The 24,240-nt window shown below is 39.3% G+C and overlaps 1 protein-coding gene across 2 annotated transcripts; it reads right to left on the minus strand.

Annotated features, from left to right (window-relative positions):
* Nucleotides 1–10,864: 10,864 nt before the first annotated feature.
* On the minus strand, nt 10,865–22,385 carry SUB1 (SUB1 regulator of transcription). Of its 2 annotated transcripts, none has more exons than XM_026715551.2 (6): nt 22,014–22,385; nt 17,591–17,657; nt 16,955–16,975; nt 16,147–16,266; nt 13,032–13,140; nt 10,865–11,206 (listed from the first exon to the last, which is right to left on the minus strand). In XM_026715551.2, exons 2-6 carry the CDS (start codon nt 17,654–17,656, stop codon nt 11,127–11,129), a joined length of 396 nt encoding a protein of 131 aa, XP_026571336.1. In that variant the 5' UTR covers nt 17,657; nt 22,014–22,385; the 3' UTR covers nt 10,865–11,126. The 2 variants fall into 2 exon arrangements, with proteins under 2 accessions (XP_026571336.1, XP_087783530.1); XM_087927404.1 differs by having other exon boundaries at nt 16,147–16,271; nt 16,954–16,975; nt 22,014–22,170.
* Nucleotides 22,386–24,240: the final 1,855 nt, after the last annotated feature.

The raw sequence follows: 24,240 nt of genomic DNA on the forward strand, positions 1-24,240 counted from the left end.
TGATAGCCTTTTTTTTTAAACTACCGGTTCGGCCAAACCAGTCCAAACCAGTAGTATACCACCACTGTTGTGGGCATTTGGGGCAATTTGGACCCCAATTCTTTTCACATTTCAAATGACCTAGATAAGAGTTGTGAGAATCATGTTTTTATGACAGCTGTTGCCACTTTTTTTCCTCACCCAAATCCTGTAGAATAATACTGTACCCTACAATATTTGGGGGTTCCGAAAATGGCTGTCCAGATATACAATATAAAAATAGGAGCCACAGTTTGCTACGAAAGGACCTTTTGCCATGAAGTGCTGCTGTCGAGAATTTAAATAAGACACAATTAAGCCAACGTCTACAAAGTCAGAGCAGAAGATTCCACAGGCAGAGACAGACGGGCTCAGGAGCCAGAACAAGTGAAATTGGAACAAGTCACAGCAATTTTGTCTCTAACTATATTTCAACAAGTTTCTTCTAGGCCACATCACCTGCGACAGCCAGGAATCAGTTTTCCATCTGTTTGGACTCTTCTGCACTCTAGTCATAAACACATTACATGTTCTTCATTCACTGGCAATTTTGCTGTGTTTTCTTTTTTAAATAAAAAAAATGATTTTAAAAGGACAAGGGGAAAAATGAGATGTTCTGAAATTGTAATAATGGTATTTTTGGCAGAGTCTTCTCTCTTTCATGAGAAAAAAAAAGCTTCAGACAGCCAAGCCCTATTCCACTAAGCCTAGATGCACCTGGAGAATTCTCCAAGATAGACAACCCTCTTAAGGGACCTGGGGAATCACTCTCCATTAGAAACAACCACAACAAAGGTAAGATTAAAGATACAGATGCAGAGTGAGAAATGACGAGCTTGTCTGCTTGGAATTGTAGCTCACACAAAACATCACTGGAAAAGCAGATGATTTTCCTCTTTCCTTCACACTCTACATTTCCATTCTCACCACCAGGATGCAATCAATCAGTTTATTCCTGATCCCCCATCAGCCAAGCTTTGGCACAGGCTTCTGGGTTTCCATGAAAGAGGCACCATAATACTTGAGTGCAGGTTGGATTTCAAGGTTGAATTTCAGGCCCAATGGCCCTGTTCCCCCATCCCAGCAGACCTCCAGAAAGTGGAAGAGGGTGAAGGCACTGTCCATAGCACTATGCCACGTAGCCTTGTTATCCTTTCAGAAAAGACAATACATAGCATTCTTCCACTTTAGTTTTAAAAGCACTTTGTCCTCAGGAAAAGGATGTGAACACGGTTACAGATGGCTCATTGTATTCCTTTTGAGGGAAGGCATTCCATGTTTTCCTAAGGAAAAAGGGAGGCTTACCTTCCTTATCGCTGAAGTCACAGATATGGCCATCTAAAGTAGGGTACAAGACAAGACAGAAAGATCTGCACATGGATTAAGAGAACAAACGAAAAGTATATGATGTCATCAAGAGAGTAAAAGAATTGAAATGGATATAGGCTGTCACGGCAAGAAGAACAGATGGCAAATGGACCAAGGCAGTCATAGAATGGATTCCACTGGATAAAAAGCATCCACGAAAGAGACCTAAAACAAGATGGATCAACGAGATCAGCAAGTGTTGTGAGCCCAATTAGTTGGAAACAGGCTGCAGAGGAGGAGGAGGAAGAAGAGAAGGAGGAGGAGGGGAAGGGGGAGGGGGAGGGGGAGGGGGAGGAGGAGGAGGAGGAGGAGAAGAAGAAGAAGAAGAAGAAGAAGAAGAAGAAGAAGAAGAAGAAGAAGAAGAAGAAGAAGAAGAAGAAGAAGAAGAAGAAGAAGAAGAAGAAGAAGAAGAAGAAGAAGAAGAGGAAGAAGAAGAAAGTAGGATAGGTTATAAGACCATTACTAGATATGATTTTAAGTCCAGGATCTAGCAATATCATATCATTGACACTCATATGTTCCAAGCTGAGATGGCAGGCAAGGCAAACACAAAGTGTAAATGAAAAGTACAAACAGATATTTCTTTGGTGAAATTACAGCCCGAGGAGTCTCTGCTGTCTTTGAAGATTTATTTGGATAGATTCATTTTGGGTGGGAGATTTCTGGTGTGAGAATCTTGCCTTCTCACTGAGAAAAGCAAAGTCAACACCGCTCTTGGCATAGCTGAAATTCTCTTTGACATTAGTAAAAATAGGACTTGATCCATAGACAGCACAACCAGGTGGAGAGCTTGCTGAGGCCCTTAAAAAAAAGTGTAGGGTTGATGGGCTCCCAACCATACTGTAACTTATTGAGGATTCACAGCAGAGCCATCTTACTCGGAAGCCATGACTGAATAGTCTTCAAAGTTTTCTTGGCTTTCGGAAAGCCCTCCCAAAACAATTTCGTGGAAATTATGTATAATTAAATGGTGATGCAACTGAGAAAGCACATTGCCATGATTCATGTCCTTCAGTTTAAACTTCCTTTTAAAAAAAAGGCATCTGGCAAATACTCCTGCTTTTTTGGAACCAATATGGGTTTTATCTGATATTATATAAGCCATGGTCCATAATTGCAGTAGTTTCTAAAGCGTTCTGCATAGCACCTGCTGCTGCCAAAAGATGAACAAACAAATATTTTGGCTCCACGATGATTATCTCAAAAAACCCCTCCCTTTGGAAGCGAATCTAGTGGCCAAACAGCGGGATGTTTTCAAAATATCAAAACTGTCCCAAGTGTTTACAAGTTTGTGGGGTTTTGTTTTTAAATGGAGCACGTAAGTGTAAGCAACAACTAGAGGTCAAGGTCTGGAAAGCTCTCTCCTTCTGTGATAGCAAAACCAGTCCTGATGCCATTGGGTTTTCACAGCCTGGAGGTTGTTAACGAACAAAATGTATTTCCCAACCAGTGAACATAGTTGGGGTGAGCTTTTCCAGTGGGACCTCTGTGGTGCTCCTACTTTAACAGCTGCTTGGGATTAACCTCCTCCATTTGCAAAGAAAATAGGTTTCAGTGTCTAGGATGTCTCTAGCTCTCCTTGGAATCTATTCAGTTACATTTCCAAATACCGTACTCCTAAGCCTGGTTCATGCGTTGCACTGAACCATTCAGTGGTTTGGCTTGGCTCGGCGTATTGTGTAAGTCTACTGTGGGTTATACACCATGGTTTTTGACTTGATGTGCTCTGTGAACCCAATTTTGATTAATTCTAGAAACCAAGAGTGTATAATAAACTTAGTGTCATGCCCCTGGTGGAGACTGACTCTGAGGAAGAGGAGGAACAGCCAACAGAGAGTGGAAGTGTGGCTCCAGAGGTTGTGGAAGAGGCTGGGGAAGGGCAGAGGCCGGCTGAGCAGTCAGAGGAGGACCCAGGCCCATCCCCTACCCATCCTAGGGCACCCAGGGAGGAGAGGATAAGGGAAAGATGTGGTCGACTCAGGAGGAGAGGGCCTTGATCCTCTTCATGGGATGCAGGTGTGAGAACTGCATAAGAGTTCAGACCTGCATGCTAGCAAACGCTGGAAACGAATTAGTGTTTTATTCCTGGATGAGGTTTATCTTGGTTGGCATTCTTCCAATGGACTGTACCTGGGTATCTTCTTGAAGTTTGTAATTAATTATCCTGGTCTGTCATGGCACTTTCTTCGGTACAGTTTGTTTTTGGTTTTTTGTTGCTTCATAATCTGCTCTCTGAGTTTGGACTGTATTTCTTTCTTTTGGAACGTTATTTTGGAAAGAGATTAATCTCCAACTCTGAACAATTGAACAGTGAAGCCAAGTTGAAGGCATTAAAGGAAGTTTATTTACATTTTGGTTTTTGTTACATTTGTATTACACTCTGAGTCATCACACTTAGGCACCGTAGGATGTGCATGGATCCATCACAGCCATTCCAAGTTATGCCAGTACAGATGACAGCAAAGATTATGAGGGTAATTCCATGGAAACTCTAGCTGAAAAGCATCCTGTGACAGGTGATTGGGGGAGGAAAACCCTTCCTTTTTTCCAAGATCCTAGAAAACCTCCAGTCCAATACAATCATTCTAGTCTGGGAGAGCAACTATCTACAGTAACTTATCAGTCAAGGAGCCCCTGATGTATGTGCTATGAAACTGAAGAGTTGCAAAATAACATTCGGTTCATAGAGAGGGCGGGTAACAGGATGCTAAATGAAAAGGGTTAGGGGAACATGGGTTACAAAAAATAGCATTGGGAAAGCGGCAGAGTCAAGAAAGGGAAGTTAAAAGAGAAATGTAGCTGCTGACCCAAATGAGAAAAAAAAATTGAGAATCGAGGACAGGTGAAAAAAAGCAGGCTACAGTCAAGGAGGGTGAGACTTAGCCCCAGCAGCCAACCATAGCAAATGAAGCTGTGAAAGTAATTCACTATACTATTCACCGATATTTCTCAATGTTAGCACCTGTTAATATGTGTAGACTTCAGTCCCCAGAATTTCCCAGCCAACCATGCTGGCTGGGGAATTCTGGGAGCTGAAGTTCACACATCTTAAAGTTGCCGGTGTTGACAAATACTGCTGGTCACAATAACTTATTATTTGCAGTTAGGTTGAGTTTGCAGCTGGAATTATTTTTATCGTTAAAGCTAGAGAGTTGCACCTTGAAACTCCCAAACAAATTGCAAGTTTCATCCATTAATATCTTAATGCTTGCAGTCTGTCCTCACCTTTCTTGATCATGAAGCACTGAAAGTGGTACAAATGTTATTGATGGTAACTAATAATGATGATACTATGATCTTGGAGCTAGCATAAATCCATCCTAACTACTTAAAATTAATACATTATAGAATAGAAGCATCTGAACAGATCAGCCATGATAGGAAAAAGAGTTAGCTAGGTACATATATTGAGTCATTATAGGAAAGCAGGTTGCTATGGAAGAATTATGGCAAAAACAATTTAATTCATACAATTAATTGGAAAATTGGACCATCCTAAATCAGAAGTGCAATTAATTCAGTTTCCCGTCTATACAAGTTTCTCTATTATTTTTAGCAGACTGTTAATTTTAACTAAATGCATCATCCCACTGAAATTTAAGGCTCATTTTAATTTCATCAAGGTTGCAAGAACACTTCCCAATTATAAAGGGTTTTTAAACATTCCAGATTACTCTGAAACTATTGCCATAAAATAATTAGTGAGGGAAAAAGTGCAGGGCACTAGAAAAGTAAACCCTCAAAATTTGGGATAGGACTGTTCCTTTCAAAGCCGAGACATAACTTCTATAGTTTGCTTTCTATAGGTATATGGATTAAATGTCTATAGAGATTCTCAGTCATCCAGGTCATGGTTGTCCCAAAGGTGCTTTTTCAAGAGGCAACTGGACTTTTCGGTTTTTCTTTGAAGATGTTTTGCTTCTCATCCCAGAAGCTTCTTCAGCTCTGACTGGGTGGTGGGGAATGGAAGGATTTACATTCCTTGCAGACAGCTGGTCATTTGTATTCTTTTAGAGGGCCACTTGTCCTGGGGGTTTATCTGTGTCCTCAGATATAAACATTTCCATTCCCCACCATCCAATCAGAACTGGAGAAGTGAAACGTCTTCAAAGAAAAAACAAGGAAGTCCAGTTGCGTCTTGAAAAAAGCACTTTCAGGACAGGTATATGAACACTTTGTTTTTCTAGGTCGCCCTGTGAACTTCGGAGGCCTCCTCAACCTCATGCATCTCTTATCAAGATGGGCCAAGCACCCTAGATTAAAATAGCTCTACATATTGGACCATACTGTATTTTGAGTGTCAGAAACACCAAAGCTTCAGGCTGAGTTGACCTATTACTCAGGGCAGTTTCCAGAGGCCAGACAGCCCCATGCCAGCAAATGGGGTGAACAATGCCCCTATTCTCATGGCATCAGGGCCTCAAAGGGGCAAGGGTCAGACAGAAAGAAATTCTCCACTTCAATGTCCTGTCTCCTGCAGAATCAGTAAGCAGACTGAAAGGGCCTTGTCTTCCAAACCCGGGCCCAGCACTGCTCATGTAAAAGAACAAAATTGGATATTTTCTTCCTGAGATATTTTCTTACTTCTCCATTCTCCTATCGAAACTTCATGCCCGCATTTAAAGCTAAAATTTCTGACAGAGTATCCAGATTCCACTCTTATCCTATTGTACATGAATTTTCTATGGAAGAGAGAAAAGCTTTAGACTCATAAAATGAAGGTGTTTCATGGCTACGCTGAAGGCACAGAGACCGAATAACCAATAAAATATTAGTCTTCTATAGCCCTTACAGATCATTAAATAAAAACTATATACATACTATAAAAGCAAGGTAAAGAGCTGTGCTGCCATCTAGTGGCTATTTTTTTTGTTATTTACAAGACTCCAAATAAGATTGCAAACCAAGGGTCCCCAAACTTGGCAAGTTTAAGACTTGTGGACTTCAACTCCCAGAATTCCTGAGCTAACATGACTGGAGGAGGAATTCTGGGAGTTGAAGTCCACAAGTCTTAAACTTGCCAACTTTGAAGACCCCTGCTCTAAACATTCCCTTGCAATGAAGGAAATGGTTTGTGTGCTGACAGAACAAAGCAACTTACAAAAGAAGGGTACAAGAATACACAGCTGGATTCCCAAGCTTTTCTCAAAGTGATGAGGCAACAGTTCTCAGGACTCACAACGTAATGTTGATTCAGCTCAAATACAAGTCCTCAACATCTGACCATTCGTTCAGCAACCTTTCAAGCTTATACAATGTGCTAAAAAAAAAAAAAGATGGATTTATGACTGTGCCCAAAGTTACAACCATTGCAGCAACTCCCCTAGTCACATGATCAAAATGTGGGTGCTTGGATGCCTGCCAGCACTTAAAACCCCCAGAGATGCTGCAACTCCCCTCACCCATCTATCTCCCCTCGATCTATGTCTTTTTGGTACCCTGCCACCTTGTGTTCTGTCAACCCATCTGATCTTGCCTTCTCCTTGCTCCCACTGCTAATGAGTGCCTGGTCTGCTGCTGGGCCAGGCAGCAGTTGCTAAAATAATAAAAAGCCAGGGCTGCAGTGTGCTAGAAAGTCCCTTCGCGTTGCAACCTTGGCCCAACTAAGTTGGGAGTTTGGCTGCAAAAAACAATTTTTTGAGCCAAAGGTAGTCCTTGAGCAGCAGTGCACCAAAACACCTCTATGTAAAACCTCCTGGAGCAGAAATATCAGGGCAAGACAGAGGCAGCTGCAATTCGAATTTCCAAGGTCCTCTTACAGTCTGTCTGCTAGGAAATGTGCTGTGTCTAACGCAGCGATCCCCAACCTTTGTGGCTTGGCCGGGGGTGGTTTGAGGTAAACTGGGCCGTGCAAGCGGAAGGCTGGTGTGTATGCGCAGCTCAACTTGCATGTGCATGCTGGCCGACTGCTCGCGTGAGTTGAGCTGTGTGAATGCACATCGGCCTGCCTTTCACGCGGCCCAGTTCCGAATAGGCCTTAGCCCGGTAGTGGGCCACAGCCAGTGCTGGGATTCAAATTTGTTTATCACCGGTTTGGGGGGCTTGGTGGGCATGCTTTGCGTGCATGCAGAGGCTTTCCCACTGACCTTCTCCTGCACTCCTGCACTCTGTCTCTTCAACAGCTGACGCGTGGCAATCCGCTGTGCCGCGCGATGCAGCTGAGCGTCAAAATCCAGAAATAAAGGTCAGTAGGGAGCCGGGGCGGGCGAGGGGGCCCAGCAGCTGATCTTTGGAGCAAACCGGTTCGCTCCCAGATGATCTTGGGAGCTACCGGTTCGGCCAAACTGGGCCGAACCGGTAGAATTCCACCCCTGGCCGCAGCCTGGGGGGTTGGGGACCCCTGGTCTAATGGAATTCATTGGAACATTACCTGGAAATGCTATTGTCCCCACGACTTCTCTTCTTGCGTTGGTTATTATTTTTTATTTATTCAAGTCCTATAGCCGCCAATCTCAGCACAGGGACTCTAGGCTTATAATTCTAACACTATCAAACAGGGGTCTCCAACCTTTCTGGTTTTGTGGACCACGGGGTAGGTGAAGGATAGGAGATGGTTCTGTGCAAGCAGCGGGGGCGTGCGCTTGCACAGTTCCATATACGTATACGTGCCCACCACTCACACAAATGGAGCTTCCTGCGTGACCCTGCTCGCCCACCGCTTTGGCGACCTGGTTCCAAATGGACCCTGGCCCAGGGGTTGGGGACCTGCTATAAAATAATTTTAAAAAAACATCCAAAAATAAAAAAACATATAGCAGCCAAGATTGTTCAACAAGCTAATACAAAAGCCAAGGTAACAGGGACTTTTAACACATTCCGAGTCCCAGGTCCATGTATCCAGTCAGGTTTTTAAAGCTGTAGGAAAAGCCAACAGGCTTGGGGCCATTCTAATCTATGAGGGCCATCAACGTCTTGTCAATTCTTTCCAACCACATAGATTCTCTCTCCACGACAATCTGTCCCTAATCTTGTCTTTGTCTTTGTGCACTCGTCCCTGCAACGTGTTTGCACGGTGTGACCAAATTGCAGAGTATTAGCTCTGACTGAACAAGCTTGGAAAACAATTGTTTGCTTTGCTGTCTTATCACATTACCTTGCAATCGTCATAAAACTAAGCCAGAGGACAGTCCCTGTCAGAAGTGCCAGTCTCGGGTAGGAACATTAGCTTAAGTTTTGAAATAAAGCACTCTGTGGCCGTAGCAATACCTGGAAACTTTTTCACAGCTACCGTTATCGTAGTCGTGCATTAGACAAAGTTGTGGAGAATAATTAAGAAGCTGTTGCATTATGTTTAAAGGTGGCGGTGTTTGTGTGTGGTAACAGATGATGGGTGAGACCATCTGTTGCTTTATTTTTTAAATGATCTGCTTGGGTGAGAAGCAAAATGACATCAAAGAAAAACCAGGAAATCCAGTTGCCTCTTGAAAAGGAACCTTTGGGACAACCATGACCTGGATGATTGAGAATTTCCAAAGACATATTTTTGGAAGAAAAAAATACGGATAATCCTTGACTTATAACCATTTGTCTCTTGTGACCACTCCAAGTTAGATCGGCACTAAAAAAAGTGACTTATGACTGCTTTTCACACCTATGACCCACTGTAGCTGCCCTATAATCACATTATCAAAATTCAGGCAATTGGCAACTGGCATGTATTTATGACAGTTACATTGTCTTGGGAGTCATGTGATCACCGTTTGTAGACCTTGTTGTGGTCTGCTATCAGCCTGCGGAGATAGCAGCAGAATCAGACAGTGGGGAAGAACAGGGACAAGTCCGGGAGTCTGGGGAGTCCTGCATCCGATACAGAGGTGGGGTCAGGGCCATCTGGGTGTTATGTGCCGACTCCGAAGCCTCCAGAATCTGACAGCAGTGAGGTAGAGGAACAAGGGGAGCCTGTTCCCAGTGTTCATGTGCACAGAGCTGCCAGAAGGCAAGAGCAGTTAAGACAAAAGGGGCGAATCAGGAGTAAGGCGTGGAGGTGATTGCCCCTCCCATAAGGTATAAAGGAAGTGCAAAGGGACAGGAACCTTTGCAGGAAGCAACATTGTTCGCTCTGGTCAGTTTGGAACCTGAAAGCTCCATGGTAAATTTGTGCTCTGGTTTTGAAAGACTAATTAGCACTTTAGTCGTTGGCAGCACTTCAAATAAGATAAAGGTGCGTTCTTATCGGACTTCTCCCAAAAAACTTTGGCAGACTTCCATGGGGCTATTTATAATTGGTTGAGACTCATTATGGGCTGTGAATGACGATAATTCAGAGCCGTTGAACTAAAAGGGTTTTGAATTTAACGTGTGTTTCTTGGTGTCTCAGAAAGCCTTGGTCAGAACATGCTCAGATAAAAGTGCAGGTGCTCAATCTACATTTATTAATCTCTGCTATTAAAATTCAAGATTATTGTAGCATTTACAGTTCTATATATTGCTGTTTCTTGAACCCATGGAATATGATGGAACAGCAGTTTTTCTTATAGTCTTCAGCATGTCTGGAATTAGGATCTACCTAAGTTTACAAAATGCAATAGATGTTGTCAATCTTCCAAACTAGGACACCAGAGTTATGAATGCTAATACAATACTACTTTCTTACAAAGTTACAGTAACAGAATTTTGCAAACCTGAATGTTCCCCCTTTATCTTCATGACTAGGGTTATGTCTGACCCTCTTTATCAAATTACATTTCTGCCCCAACTCATTTTTTTAATATGTCTTAATTATGGCTCTTCCTCCTGTTTCTCAAGTTCATTCCTAGTGCCCATTCCTACCTAGAATCCAGGTAGTCCTCGACTTACATCCACAATTGAGTCCAAAATTTCTGTTGTTAAGTGAGACATTTATTGAGTTTTGTCCCATTTTATGACATTTCTGGACAAAGATGTTAAGTGAATCATTGCAGTTGACAAGTTAGTAACCTGGTTGTTAAGTGAATCTGGCTTCCTGATTGACTTTGTTATCAGAAGGTCACAAAAGGTTATTATACGGCAACGGTCATAAATATGAGTCAATTGCCAAGCATCTGAATTTTGTTAACAAGACTATGGGAATACTGCAAAGGTTGTAACTGTTAAAAACAGCCATAGGTCACTTTTTTCAGTGCCATTGTAACTTTGAAGGGTCACTAAATGTAAGTCAAGGACTATCTCTACACTTGGAATTCCACTGGTAACTAAACACCATAGCCTATGTGCAAAGTATCACAAAATGTATACAGGTAGTCCTTGACTTGCTACCACAACTGAGCCCACAATTTTGTTAAGTTAGAAATTAGTTAAGTGGAATTTTGTCCCATTTTACTTTCCTTGCCACATTTGTTAAGTGAATCACTGCAGTTGTTAAATTAGTTAACACAGTCGTTAAGTGAATCTGGATTCCCTATTGACTTTGTCAGACAGTTGCAAAAGATGGTCACAAAAGCAAGTATGATCTTCTCTCAAGTCATTTTTTTTTAGTCAAGAAGGGCGCCAACAACTATACTCTTACTCAAGTGTATTAATTAAATGTGTTTTATTTTACATCATGATGTGAAAACATAACACCTATTTAATAAAAGTATACACATTTGTAACTTCACTCAGAATACACTTTTAATGCACAATAAAAAAAGCATTCCATCTTACAAATTGTTTGCAATCCAAATATACAATAGCTTGGAAAACAAATAGGTTTAGAAAAAACGAATGCTAATGTAAAAAGACTACTTAGACCTATAACAGTAGAGTTTCTGTATGGCTCTTCTTTACAGTTTTCTTACTGCATCATCAATATCAGAAATCTGTTCCTTCAGCTGGCTCCACTGTTCTGGATTTAGAGAGATGCCTGAAATAAACCAAATACATCCTTGGAAAATAGTATAGTTTCACAGTCATACTATAACCTTCGTTAACTCTGCAACTGCAGAATTTACACTGGTTCTAAGGATCAGTTCCTGACAACCCATAGCTCTACGTTAAGAACATTCAAATTTAAACATACATAATATGAAAGGCAAGTTGGGGTTAGCTGAATCAGATATTTAGGTGCCTTGCATAACTGAACCCCTCAGTACCTGGCAATAGAAGATAATGAATTAATTACCAGGAGAAGAAACTGCGTAATGTTTGCATTAATCTATTGTGTAACTGGACAGAGGGTGTTGAAACAGTAACGAACAACTTGAAGAATACTCGTTCATCCTTAACACTGACTTTTCTAAAAGCAAGTCATGACACTATGCCACAGCTTTCTTTAAACAATGAATATACACAAAAGTGTTAATTCATATCTGATTTTCATCAAACCAAGCATTCACATGAGTTGTCAAAAACAAGATTTCAAAAACAAGTTGTTTGGAAAATAGTCCATTTATAAAAACGGGCAGATTTTGCAACATTACACTTTGCAGAACACATTGTTTCAGGGTTTTGAGAAATCACTCACATTATTTTCCAGCCCTGCTTAAAATATTTGGTCATGCCTTTCACAGAAAGTAAGAGCAATTATATAATTAAATTGTAATAGATTTAACAATGGAAGGAGCCCTGAAGTCTTACTTCATGCAGAAATTATGCCAGTTATCATCCAAAACTAGGTTAATAAAGCAACTTATACCCCCTGTCAAATCAGGAAAGCATCAATTCAGACTGTTGTAACTACCCACAAAACTCTGATATTTTTTGAAACAAAACTTCTGATGCTTCCAATTAAAGTTGCACACAGAGTGCAGAACATAAATGGAAATTATGGAAAGACAGTCAACAATTAAATCTATTAATAGCACTTTATAATAATTGGCATCTGATTTCATATATTTTGCATTTGGATAGCAAACCTAGAAGCATAAAGTGCTTTGTTCAGGCTTACAGCTTGAGAATTATGATGCGAGATTATAGGCTTTTTTTCCAAACATGGAGCTAAATTTTAGAATTACCATGCCAAATGAGTTAAAATGAAATTCAACACACACTGACAACTCAAGCCTTGTGTACTGCTAAAGACAGATGGACAGAGTTGGAGAATATATTCATCTTCTGATTTCTGAACAAGTGTAATAAGCCAGAAAAAGGCCCTAAAATTGCCAATATCAGAGAAATGACAACCTTCCAATAAATCTATGTCCAACGTTTCTGAACAATCTTCAGGATAGACACACCATTCAAGAAAGCAACAGAAGCACCTAAATGTATTCATTTGGCTACTTCATATAAATGACTGATATGAATCCTTCACACAAGGCACTAATTCATGTGCCCAAATTCGGCTTTCTTTAGATGCCTTTCATAATGGCTAGCCAGATAAAAACAGAATGAGATAGAAAAATCAGCAGCATTACTTCAGTCAACAGACAAAACACACACCTGAAAGCTACTCTATGTGTAAATACTCACTTGTTTTTAAGTTCTTTTTTTTAAAAAAAAAAAAGCATTTAAGAAAAAGTTTTTATCTCAACCAAACTCATTCCTATTATACAACTCTCCGGCACTGCACTCAGTATTGCACTGTCAAAAGATATACCTGTTGGAACTCTGTACAAGATTTTTCCACAATTTCTCTTGTAAGTTAACTAGAATGCCTTGTATTTAGGTCTGGGGTACATGGGCTTAATATTGCAAATAAATAAATTAATATGTAAACGTTGAAACAGCATATGCAAGTATATAATTACCTTTTCTGCCAGGTTTCATTTCCCCTTCTTGATCCATCCAATATTCTCTTATATCAATTAGGACTTTACCTTTAAAGTCCCGAACATTGACATATCTCATTTTACCAATCTGTCAAGGAATTAGAAAGTTCAATCATTACTTCAATAAGCACCCAGAAGTACTTTCTTTAATCACTGTTAATATTTTGAATATTCAGCAAGAATTGTAAAGGTAATGTGACCAGATAATAGTATCCCTGTAGCTCCTATATTTTTGGCTGTGTAAATTTCATTTTTTACCTAAGAACAAAAATTCATCCTGTAAACTGTTATGTCCTCCAAAGTGGCTAAAAACTTCAACCCCACCCACTTCCGAGATGTTACTGGATTAACAGTCACATCTCCCTGACTTTTGAAAGAGGAAATGATCATGTCCAATGTGGATCTGGCTTCAAAAATACTGCCTAGCCCATTCTGGAGGTTGGAAGAAGTATTTCTTCTCAATAAAATGTATCAGAGGAGTGTATACTGGCACCGCAGAAAGACAGAATCAGCATTTTAGACAAAAAAATTAAGAAAATAGTGTTTCAAAATTAAATTAAATTTCATTGTTGCAGCATCGTTGAGCAGAATTTTTTGGGGGTGGCTTCTTATTAAGAAGAGTAGCAGAGCACAGGCATATTCAAAAAGGTTTGTGTTTTACTGAGATTGGCAAAGGCTGCCTTAATTGCTCAAGAGAGAATAAACCACACCAACAAGTCTTTTCAGAAATATAAATGCTTTTTTAAAATTACATATTTAGCAAATGCTAATGTTCCAAAACTAATACAGGGGGATTTAGAACTAGAGCAGAGACAATTTAAAAGAGTAAAATTAATTGGTCAATCTATCACAATGTCAGCAGGAATCAAAAAGACAGCCGTTTTGAACAGAGAGAAAAGTAAAAATAAGAGGGCATGTAAATAATTTCTAGAAACATTACCGTCCATAAGATGCACAACTATTGGCATTCAGTTTCACACCTTTTAACCACTAAGTACTAGCTTACTTATTTTAGGGCACCACCATGACATGAAAATTTAGAAATGAATAATCAGAAAGCAGCAGCTGCAGAACAAATCTCCTGAAACCATTCTTGGAGGAAACTGTAATATTAACATATTACTTCAAAAGTTAGTTGCCTTTATTAGCTATCCTACTATTTAAAAAGGGGATGAGGAAAACCCTTACTAACCTGACCAAGTTTTACACTGGTGTTTCAGCCCTTTTCTCTTTTTACAACTAGAATCTAAGCTGAACTTAACCTTAACTGAAGACATTATACAGGTAGAGACACTGACTTACAACCATTCTGTTTAATGACCATTCAGTTACAATGGCAATGAAAAAAAATGACTTGACTGGTATTCACACTTACCCCATAGTCACATGATCAATTTTTGGGCACTTGGTAACTGGCCTGTGTTTATGACAGTTGCACTGTCCTGGGATCACGTGACCACCATTTGTAACATTCTCAGCTAGCAAAATCAATGGGCGAAGCCAGATTCACTTAACAACCGCATGATTCACTTAGCAACTGCAGTGATTTGCATAATAACTGTGACAAAAAGGTCATAAAATGGAGTCAAATTCACTTAACCACCACTTTGCTTAGCAACAGAAATTTTGAGTTCAATTGTGGTTGTAAGTTGAGATCTACCTGTAATTAAGAGCAAATAAAATACTGATGTTGTCAGGGAAATCAAAATACTCTCAAACGGAAATGGATATAAACTCACACCAGTCAGCATAAGGCACTTTCCTATGTTCAACTACTCTATTTTGCATGGAAGAGGCTGAACCTCTGGAACTTTCAGTCTTCTGTTTTTTTTTTTTACAGGTTTTTCTGGAACTGTCTGATTTTTCCTTTTTTCCATGGCATTTAAAAATAAAAAGGACCTATAAACCTGAGTCTACCTTGCATTTAAAATGACAACTCCAAAAATGAATATTCATTTCATTCAAAAATAATCTATAACAATACACCATAACTATGCTGAAAAATTAAGACCTCTTTTATATAAATATTCTAATACTTTGGGTTTCTATAACATTAGTGAAAATTACAAAAGGTGAATTATATATCCATTTTTTTACAATAATCAATAAGAGCAATGTATCATAAAACATGATACAAAGTTTAGCATAACCCATTTAAATGTTTGCGTTATTACCAAGTGAAATAGTATTTCAGAATCTTATATTCTAGATCATCGTTGAGTATGTTTTCCCTTTGCGTAATCACATAATAGGGCCTAATTTTTAACTGGAGAGGATTATTTAACCAGCTTCTTTCAGAAATAAACGTTTTTACACCAGAGAAATCTCTCCCATTTTCTACTTGTAATTGTTAACATGCAATGCTGTAAAAAAGCACTTGTTCTTACAGAAAGCTCCACTCCTTCCTACAACTTGGCCAACACAACTTTTGATCATCCCTAAGCTCTGCCAAAAGGTGGTGCACTTTACAAAATTGGTTGAGAAACAAATTTTGCTAGAACCTAAAGCTCTGGGGTATATACAGCTTTTCACCCCTTTCAACAGTCACAGTAATGCTAGGGAATGAGGACAGTACAATATTCCAGATGGGAGAAAATTATCTTATTATCTTGAGTGCACACATTCTATATACCTAGTTGGTAGAATACTGGGAAGATGTTAGCTTGCAAAGTAATTTCTGGATAGAAATCTTTTGAACTGAGCATCCTGGAGATGAAACTGGGTTTTAGTTGTACTTGTGGCACAGTGTCTAAAATATGCTAAATTGGACCAACAAGCAGGATCTAAAGATGTAGCAGAACCAAGGATAACAAAACATAGAGACCCATGTTGCTATAAACTAACTGTATTTTCTTATCTCACGCTTATTTCTTTTGGCATACCATTTCTAGCCATTTTCTGCACTTTGTAAAAAGTTATTTACTGGGTATATATGTAAGTGGAACATTAATTGATCTTATGGGGACCTTAGCAGTCCCAAATTACCAAGTCCAGAAAGCAAGGAATAGGTGTGTTCCTCCAAAGAGGGGAATTACAAAGTATACATCATGAGAATGTGGCTAACCCAGATTTCAATCATTGTGTCAGCAATTACCTGAAACATATTCTCATCTCTGTTGCTACTTTGCACAGAGGAGGCTGCACCTCTGGAACTTTCACCAGTCTTCTGTTTCTTTACAGGTTTTTCTGGGGCTGTCTGTTTTTTCCTTTTTTCCTTGGCATTTAATAATAAAAAAAGAAGGACTTACTGGAAAAGTATTAGTTTCAGTTCACACAACTAGCTCTTTTCTCCACAATTATATAAGAATGGAGAGAGGATTCCAAACCCGAATATTAAGCTTCTCTGCTTCCATTCAATGTTAAAGCAAGGCTACACATTATTTCCATTTCTACAGCATGACCTAGAATTGAGGCTTAAAATAAATATAATCTATTAAATAGGACAGCAAAATAAAACTGGTTGGAATTAATTTTAAATCCTAATTCACAATGTGTAGTTAAGCTACAGATATGTTACAACTGAACTGAATTTTGGTTTATTGCTCTTCAGTTACAAGAGAAGAAACGTGAGCCAAATCCTTCAGTTGGTCTCATTTCTTTTCACAAAAGGAGTCCCAACTTATGATCTTGAATTGCAAGTATAAGGCTACTCTCTCTCAGAAGTGATCTTACAAAATAAAGGCTACCGTTTATCTATGGGAAAATATTTAAGTAAGAATTTGAAAAGCAAAAGGCACTATGTTCCAATTATAATCATATTTATTATATCTAGAGAAGATAGGCTTGAGCATAAATCTGGAACTGGAAGGTTTTTATCTGCAGAACAGTTATGAATGGGAAGGAGGTCAATTAACTTCTGTCTACAGTAGACTATGAAACAGAATGTAAATCTAATTACTTACTGACAGCAGATGATTTGCATGCTGAAATTTAAAAGAACGCAGAATATTAGTATCCCATTATACAGTCTATTTAGATTAGCAATCAAAATAATATTTGTCATAAAATGGCCAAATACTTAGAAAGGCAGAAATCCATCCCTCTCTTGTTCCAAGCTTGCTTTAAAAAACCCTTTGAACAGCAACAGCTCTTTGAATTAGGCTACAGGTCTTCATATCCATTCAGCAAGAGTATTTTAAAATTTTATTTTAAACTGGATCAGTAGACTCAAGAATTTTGAATAAGGTAAAGACAAAAACAAAGCATTTCTAATCAAGATTAGAAATGTGATTCCAAGAATGACACTTTCAACTTAAATCATAAAAAAATAGCACATGTATATCAGTATTTATTACATAACAGCAAATCATTTTAATTTCTACTTTAATAAAAAGTATAGTTTAATTGAAGTATTTTTCTGCCAAAAGAATATTTATATGGTTCACTTCATTTATAACTTTTAAACATCAATCCAAAGCCTTGGTTCTTTGGGTTACGTTTATGATTAGCAAGATAATTCAAAAAACATAATATAAATATAGCATATAATTATATATATAAAATAAAATATAATATATAGCATAATATAAAATAATCACCGCTGTATCAGCATCTGAATCACTGCCAGATGAGCTTGAAGACACAAGTTCCTTTGATTTAGGCATTCTAGGAAGGAAAAGATGCAGTGAAAAAAAATTGCATGTTTCCAACAAAATGGGACTCTAGCAAATATGCAAGCAAGCATTATCAAGTCATTCCTTCCATCACTGCAATAATCAAGCATTCATACTTTTAAGTTCCATTAAATCAACACAGGTATGATGTTGTGGTTAACATATTAAACTAGGAGCTGGGGTCCCCACACACCAGTCCATCCACAGAAGCTCATTGGCTAACTCTCTTTATCTTACCTGCCTCATAGGGCTGTTTTTCTAGAGAAAATTTATGATTTAGTGATTTGTTACCTTAAGCACTAAAATGAAAGGTGGGTTATATAAGTAGTCCTCAACTTAAAACTGGTTGCTAAGCAAAATTATGACAGACCATCCAAGACATACTTACAACCCAGTTTCGAAGTTTCAATAGTGTGTGTGTGTGTGTTTGTGTGTGTGCTGCAGTTACATGATCATATTTCTGGAACTTTTCAACCAGCCTGCATTTACCGCCATTTGCAGCATACTGAGGTCATGTACCCACAATTAATATTGCTTTTGCTGAAAAATGGCATTTATTCCGGGCTTTCAGCAAAAACAGCCCATAGCAAACAATGAGTTCGCTTAACAACTATGGCATTCACTTAACAACCATTGCAAAAAAAGTCATAAAAACATGTCAGTCAGGTCACATCATGACTCACTTTACAAGCATTAACAATTATGAAAGTAATGAGAAGGCTTCATTATACTTCTAAGTCAAGGAGTACCTGTAATTTCTAGTTAATACCAAAATAATATTTAAGGATTAGAATAACCAGCTTATTTTAGCATTGAGGTTGTATGAACAAGGGTGCAGGTTTTTTTTTAAAAAAGGATTTAGCTAGCACAGGTTTTCTATTTCTTAAGTAATACCTACAATTCCTTCTTTCCCCCATATTTTTCATTCTGTATTACAAAAACAGTGTATCTGTATGTCTCCAAAACTTTCTGCATCACTGCATCATTACATGGCTGATTATCACAGAGGATAAAGACATCCCAAAGCATCTGGAGACACACAGATACCCCACCTTTATAGTAAAGATCAATAAAATGTGGAGAAAAGAAAAAGAGTAGATCAAAAGTTTATGAACATACATATCTAATCAAGGTATCCAGATTGACAGAACAGGTAGAATACAGGAGGTGGGCTTCAAGTGCAAGGCTAAAAATAAAAAAGCACATCTGAAGACAGTGCTAGGAAGCTTTCCACTTTGCTTGGGATATAATCTCCACTAATAGAGCTAATACAGAAAAACGCTACTTGCTTTTTTAAAAAAGTCCATTCTTTATACATTACTGATTGTATTATACCTTAATATAATTGTTTATATCACATCCTATCATGATGAATAATTACAACTTTCTTGACTTCCTTTCTTTTTAGTATTCTTGCTTGAAGAATTCTTAGAAATTCTAAAGAGTACAATATTTAACTTCAGTCGTTTGATAAAGATTTTATTTTAATATGGACTTTGAATTTTGAATCCTAACACTGGGTCTCATTTGTTTTTTATAAGAAAAGAAAAATGCAACAGAAGAAAAAGACTAAGACATCAGAATTTCAGGATGACAAAGCTATAGACATATTATGATAGGAGAAAAGTGTCCTTTAGAATATAGGAACAGATTAATGGAAAAAGTTAAAGAATTGTGTAATAATGCAGAGTGAAAAATAATACCAAATAGACAAAAATCTAATAATTGCAAAAGAGTTCTTGTTCTCATGTTTTCTTTTAACTGTAAATAAAGTGAAAATGATTCTACTTGTTATAAAAATAATTCAGTAAGATGCACAAACCACAAGCAATAAATCTTACTTTAAGATCAGAGATTTCATGAGCAATTTGAAACATGAAAAGCCATCATAACATTTCAGTAAGATAGTACTTACTTACTCACTCACTTACTTACTAACAACCCATTGCAATGAGGTCCAGAGATAGTAGCTAAGACCAGCGAGGAATAGCTACCATCAGTGGCCCTGATATGAGATTTACCCCTTCTTTTATTCTCTTTTTTGGAACCCCACCCAGTAGTATGTAATCTTACTGGATGTACCCACTTAGTCCCCTCAAACTGACCGTCAATTAACAACCACTAGGTATATGCCAATTCCCTTGCCATCTGCTACTTTTTATTTCCCCTTTTTCTCAATGTCCCAGACATTTGTGATCCAAATAGCCCTATTTTAGATTGTCCAGCAAATATATGCTTTTTGCAGAAATAGCTGCACCTGCAAAATCAGCTCAGCAGATTGCAAATATTTCACCATGCTTGCAAAATCAGCTCAGCTGGTGTTATAATGTATGTATGTATGTATGTATGGCATTCAGCTTTGTTCAGGTATTTTCCCACGTCATTATAGTTGTGCTTTTAAAGTTGTAGCAACGTTTCGGCAGAATCTGAAGAAGCCTGATGATGGCAGATGAGATTCTGCCGAAACGTTGCTACAACTTTAAAAGCACAACTATAATGACGTGGGAAAATACCCGAACAAAGCTGAATACTGTACATGTAAGTACCCGCGAAAGCTTAAGAAAACATACATACATACATACACACACACATATATACATACATATATATATGTGTGTGTGTGTGTGTGTGTGTGTAATTTAAGGCCTTCAATTAAGCAGAGGCCTATACTAACGTTAAAGCCTAGTTGCCCTTTTCTCACATACTGTACATCTCTGCAAAATATAACCTGTCATTAAAACAGAAATGAAAACCAAGGTGTCAAGTACTCTGAGTCATAATAGCAAAACCATAAAATAGCAGTTATGCTTGAGTTGGGAAGTAGCCTGCAACATGAAATGTAAAACACAGACAACAATGAAGGTATATCCTTCCCATTCAGAGGTTTAATATACTTTATGATGTGTTAAACACAGGTAAGGTTATCTTATAAAAATATGTTAATTCATAAATGCAAGAGTATTCATTACTCGGCACAAGCTCTTGAAAACCCCTCCATCAACATTCTCATTTCATGAATTTCATTTCCTTTATTCTTTACTCTTCCTCTTTTTCCCCAAACATTAGCAGACATGTCCCGTTAATATACAAAGTCAACTGAAGTTCAGAAAAATGTACGCCACATTAATCTGCCAATCCTTAAACTGTCACACAAGGCCTGAGCCAAATAAGATGCGACAAGATGCGGAACAGCCCATGAAGAAGTAAATAACTGGAGACAAGACTGAGGCCCAGAAGCCCAATCTTTCAGTGGGTTCCTCCAGCTCATTCTTTCTTACACTTTTTTTTTCTGTCAGCATTTTAAAAAATTATAGAGGACCCAGGACAGTTTGTTTGTACACTTGCAAAATATGCATTTGCTGTCACTTCTCACAATTGTTTGATGGGTTTTGGATACTGCATAAAATTCCAATGTAGGCTGGCAAATCATTTTGATTTCGCAGACCCCCCACCCACCCAAGAGGACTTGGGGGATGTCCAAAAGCCTCCTCGGACCACATTTTTGTGGAACTGGCCTCGAATTGGAAACAGATCCCACAAACCGTCAGAATTGCTTTAATATCCTAGTATGATTTATGCTGAATGCTTATTTATTATCCATGACCATCACTAAGTGTTGTATCTAATGTTTTATATTGGATGTATTTTTACAATGACTAGGATAATGATCTCTCACTATTGTTGTCTGTACAGTGAGAGTTTATGCACCGGAGACAAATTCCTTGTGTGTCCTGGCCAATAAAGAATTATAATTCTAATAGGCACAGGCGGCTTTGGAAGTTGTAGGAAGGGCACAGAAGCAACGGGCAGCACATGTCCCCTCAACTAGGCTTCTCTATGACAACAGGACCCAGCCTCTACCCCTCTGGAAGCCCGCAGGTAGGAAGGCGATGCAAGTACGAGCGAGCAGGCGAGTGAAAGCGGAGGGACCACTGGAGCCGAGCCGGGGGCAGAAGAGGCCCGCCAGCATCCCGCCTGAAGGAACGATGGGGGTTCGCCCCCAGACCGGCCGGGAGGGGGCGGGTCCCGGCCGCCATTTTCTCCCTCCCGTCGAATGCCTTCGCTGCCCCCCCTCCCTTGCCCAACATGGCAGGTTCCGGGCCAGAAATGGGGAAAGGCGGGTCCGGCGGGACCCCTTCCCCGCCTCGTGGGGATCCGCTCGTTCCCCACCACACCTCCTCTGTACGGAACAACCCCCTTCTTTTCCCCCGGCCTTTTCTGGGGGAATTCCTAGAAGGCAACATGGCGGCCTGAAGTTCCGTTGCGCGGGACAACCCGCGCTCCATTCCCGCCTCCCTGACAGAAAGACGGCGTGGGGGGGGGGCGTTAAAGGGAAGCGCGCACTCACATTCCACTCGAATCCTTCCACTCCGGTCTTTCTAACGGCTCCCGACCTCTCAGTAGTCCCAACGCTATTGGAAAAACGGAAGTGACGTTTGTAAGAAGCACCTCCTGCTAACCACCACGTGGTGGCGAGAAGGATAGCCGCTCAGTCGCGCTGCAGGAGGGAGGGTTGCTCGGCTGCTGCGTTTATCTTCCTCCGCTTTTTTTGCTTTCGCCCCTTCGTTGAAACGGCATTTCCTGATAAGGCAACCTCGTGAGGCTCTGAAATTAGTCATCGTACATTCCGCTATCGTGGTGGCATCTTCGTTAGGGTCGTTTACTCCGTCTGTGGGATGCACCTGTACGTACTAAGATCTGTCTGAGTCGTTTGGTTTTTGCATACTGTAAAGACAGAGCCGCCTCCGTGAGTTTTTACACTCTTAGTTAACGAGCCAGCAAATTTCCATCCCTTTGTAGCTGCGTTTTGGGAAAAGAGGGGATTTTACAATACCTACACTGGCAGTTTCCACATTGTTGGTTGTTTATTGAATAAGGCACTGGGCTTAAAGAGTACTCGAAGACTTAGTGCAATATGCCAACTGGCCATTGAGAATAGAATTCTTTTTTGGCTAAGGGTGATAGGACACACAAGGAATTTGTCTTGATGCAAATGCTCTCAGTGTACATGAAATAAAAGATACATTCGTCAAGAATCATCAGGTAGAATGATTAATAAGTCATAGAGTACAATAAGCAATCAAATCATACTAGCATTTTCTAGCCAATTTCTAATTATACTATTACAATTGTGATAGAGCCTTTCAGCCTATAAAACTCTAGTAGTGTCTGAAGGCTGTTCAGCACAATGTTCACTCTAGAGTTTTCCTGCAGGTTCATGGTCTACTTTTCAGTTCAAAAAATGCCATTTCACACAATCAAATGCAACCGGAGCCAATTGGATGGCTTTCTGCATTGTGTTCCTGCCACCTTTGCTTTGGTCTTCTGCACAGGCATTTTTCCATCAGCGTTAAAAGTTGTAGGCATTGAAAGCAATAGTGAAGTGCTGCTGCTCCTAGAATACAGCCCATAACATTGTAAATGCTCTTCCCACATTTTCTCTGTTATTGATGCAATATCCATCTGCTGTGGGACTACATCGTTGCAGATGTGATGAAGAAGAGAAATGTTCAGTGACCAATGAAGCATGCTTATCTCTGTGGCATATAAAACCAATTAGCTTACCTGATTTTGTGGCTTGTAAAGCACTTTGTAAGGAATAGTGCTTTGTATGAGCAGAATTAAATCAGAATCCAGAATAAAATAAAGGGTCACAACTGCTAATCAAAATTGTGCTATTTTTCATGGAGAATTAACAGACCGTAGATCCAAACTATGGCCCAGCTTTTTTCTCTCAAGGGTGAGAAACTGAATCATTTGTGAGTTACCTATGCTCCAAAATGTAACCATGGACATCTGAAATTAGAGCTAGCAACCATGTCAGGCGTTGGAACCTGCAAGGGAACCAGGTGGCTTTTGTGCCTAAAGTGGGACTATAACTTATAGGCTCCTTGTTGGTTGCTAGACCATTTACATTAACCACTAGTTCTTTGTAAATGTTTCAATGCTGAAAGTTAAGTTTCCACACAGAAATTATTGCTGAAAAATACATGGAAGCATTATTGCTATGCTACTGGCACATGCTGAAGTTAGAGTGCAGAAATAGTATAACGTATAGAATGATAAAGTGAGATCTGCTGATAGCATATTTATTCATTTGACATATTTATCAGAGAAACATGCTTTTAACTAGACCATTTCCCTAGACTACAGTTTCTTAAAAGCGTGGTCCTAGGACTCTCTTACAGATCCATGAATTCAGAATTATTTGCCAGACTATGTTGAAAAATAATACAGTATTAAACTCCCCTCATACAATTGGGCTGCCAAAGGTTAGGGACCATTGCCTTTAAGACTTGTGTATTTTTTAAAATACTCCCTAAACCTATCCAGCCACACATATAGTTACAGCCATTTATTTAGTGACCATCTGAAGTTACAACACTGAATAAAGGGACTTACAACCGATCTTCATATTTATATCCATTGCATCATCCCTGTGGTCACATGATCCAAATTTGGTTACTTGGCAACCAGCATGTATTTATGACGGAGTATCCCAGAGTCATATGAACTCACTTTGCAACTTTTCCAGCTGGCTTCCAACAAAGTAAATGAAGGGAGCTAGATTTGCT

Source organism: Pseudonaja textilis, chromosome 2, assembly GCF_049901715.1.
Source record: "Pseudonaja textilis isolate UNSWEBS1 chromosome 2, rPseTex1.2, whole genome shotgun sequence".
Taxonomy (NCBI): domain Eukaryota; kingdom Metazoa; phylum Chordata; class Lepidosauria; order Squamata; family Elapidae; genus Pseudonaja; species Pseudonaja textilis.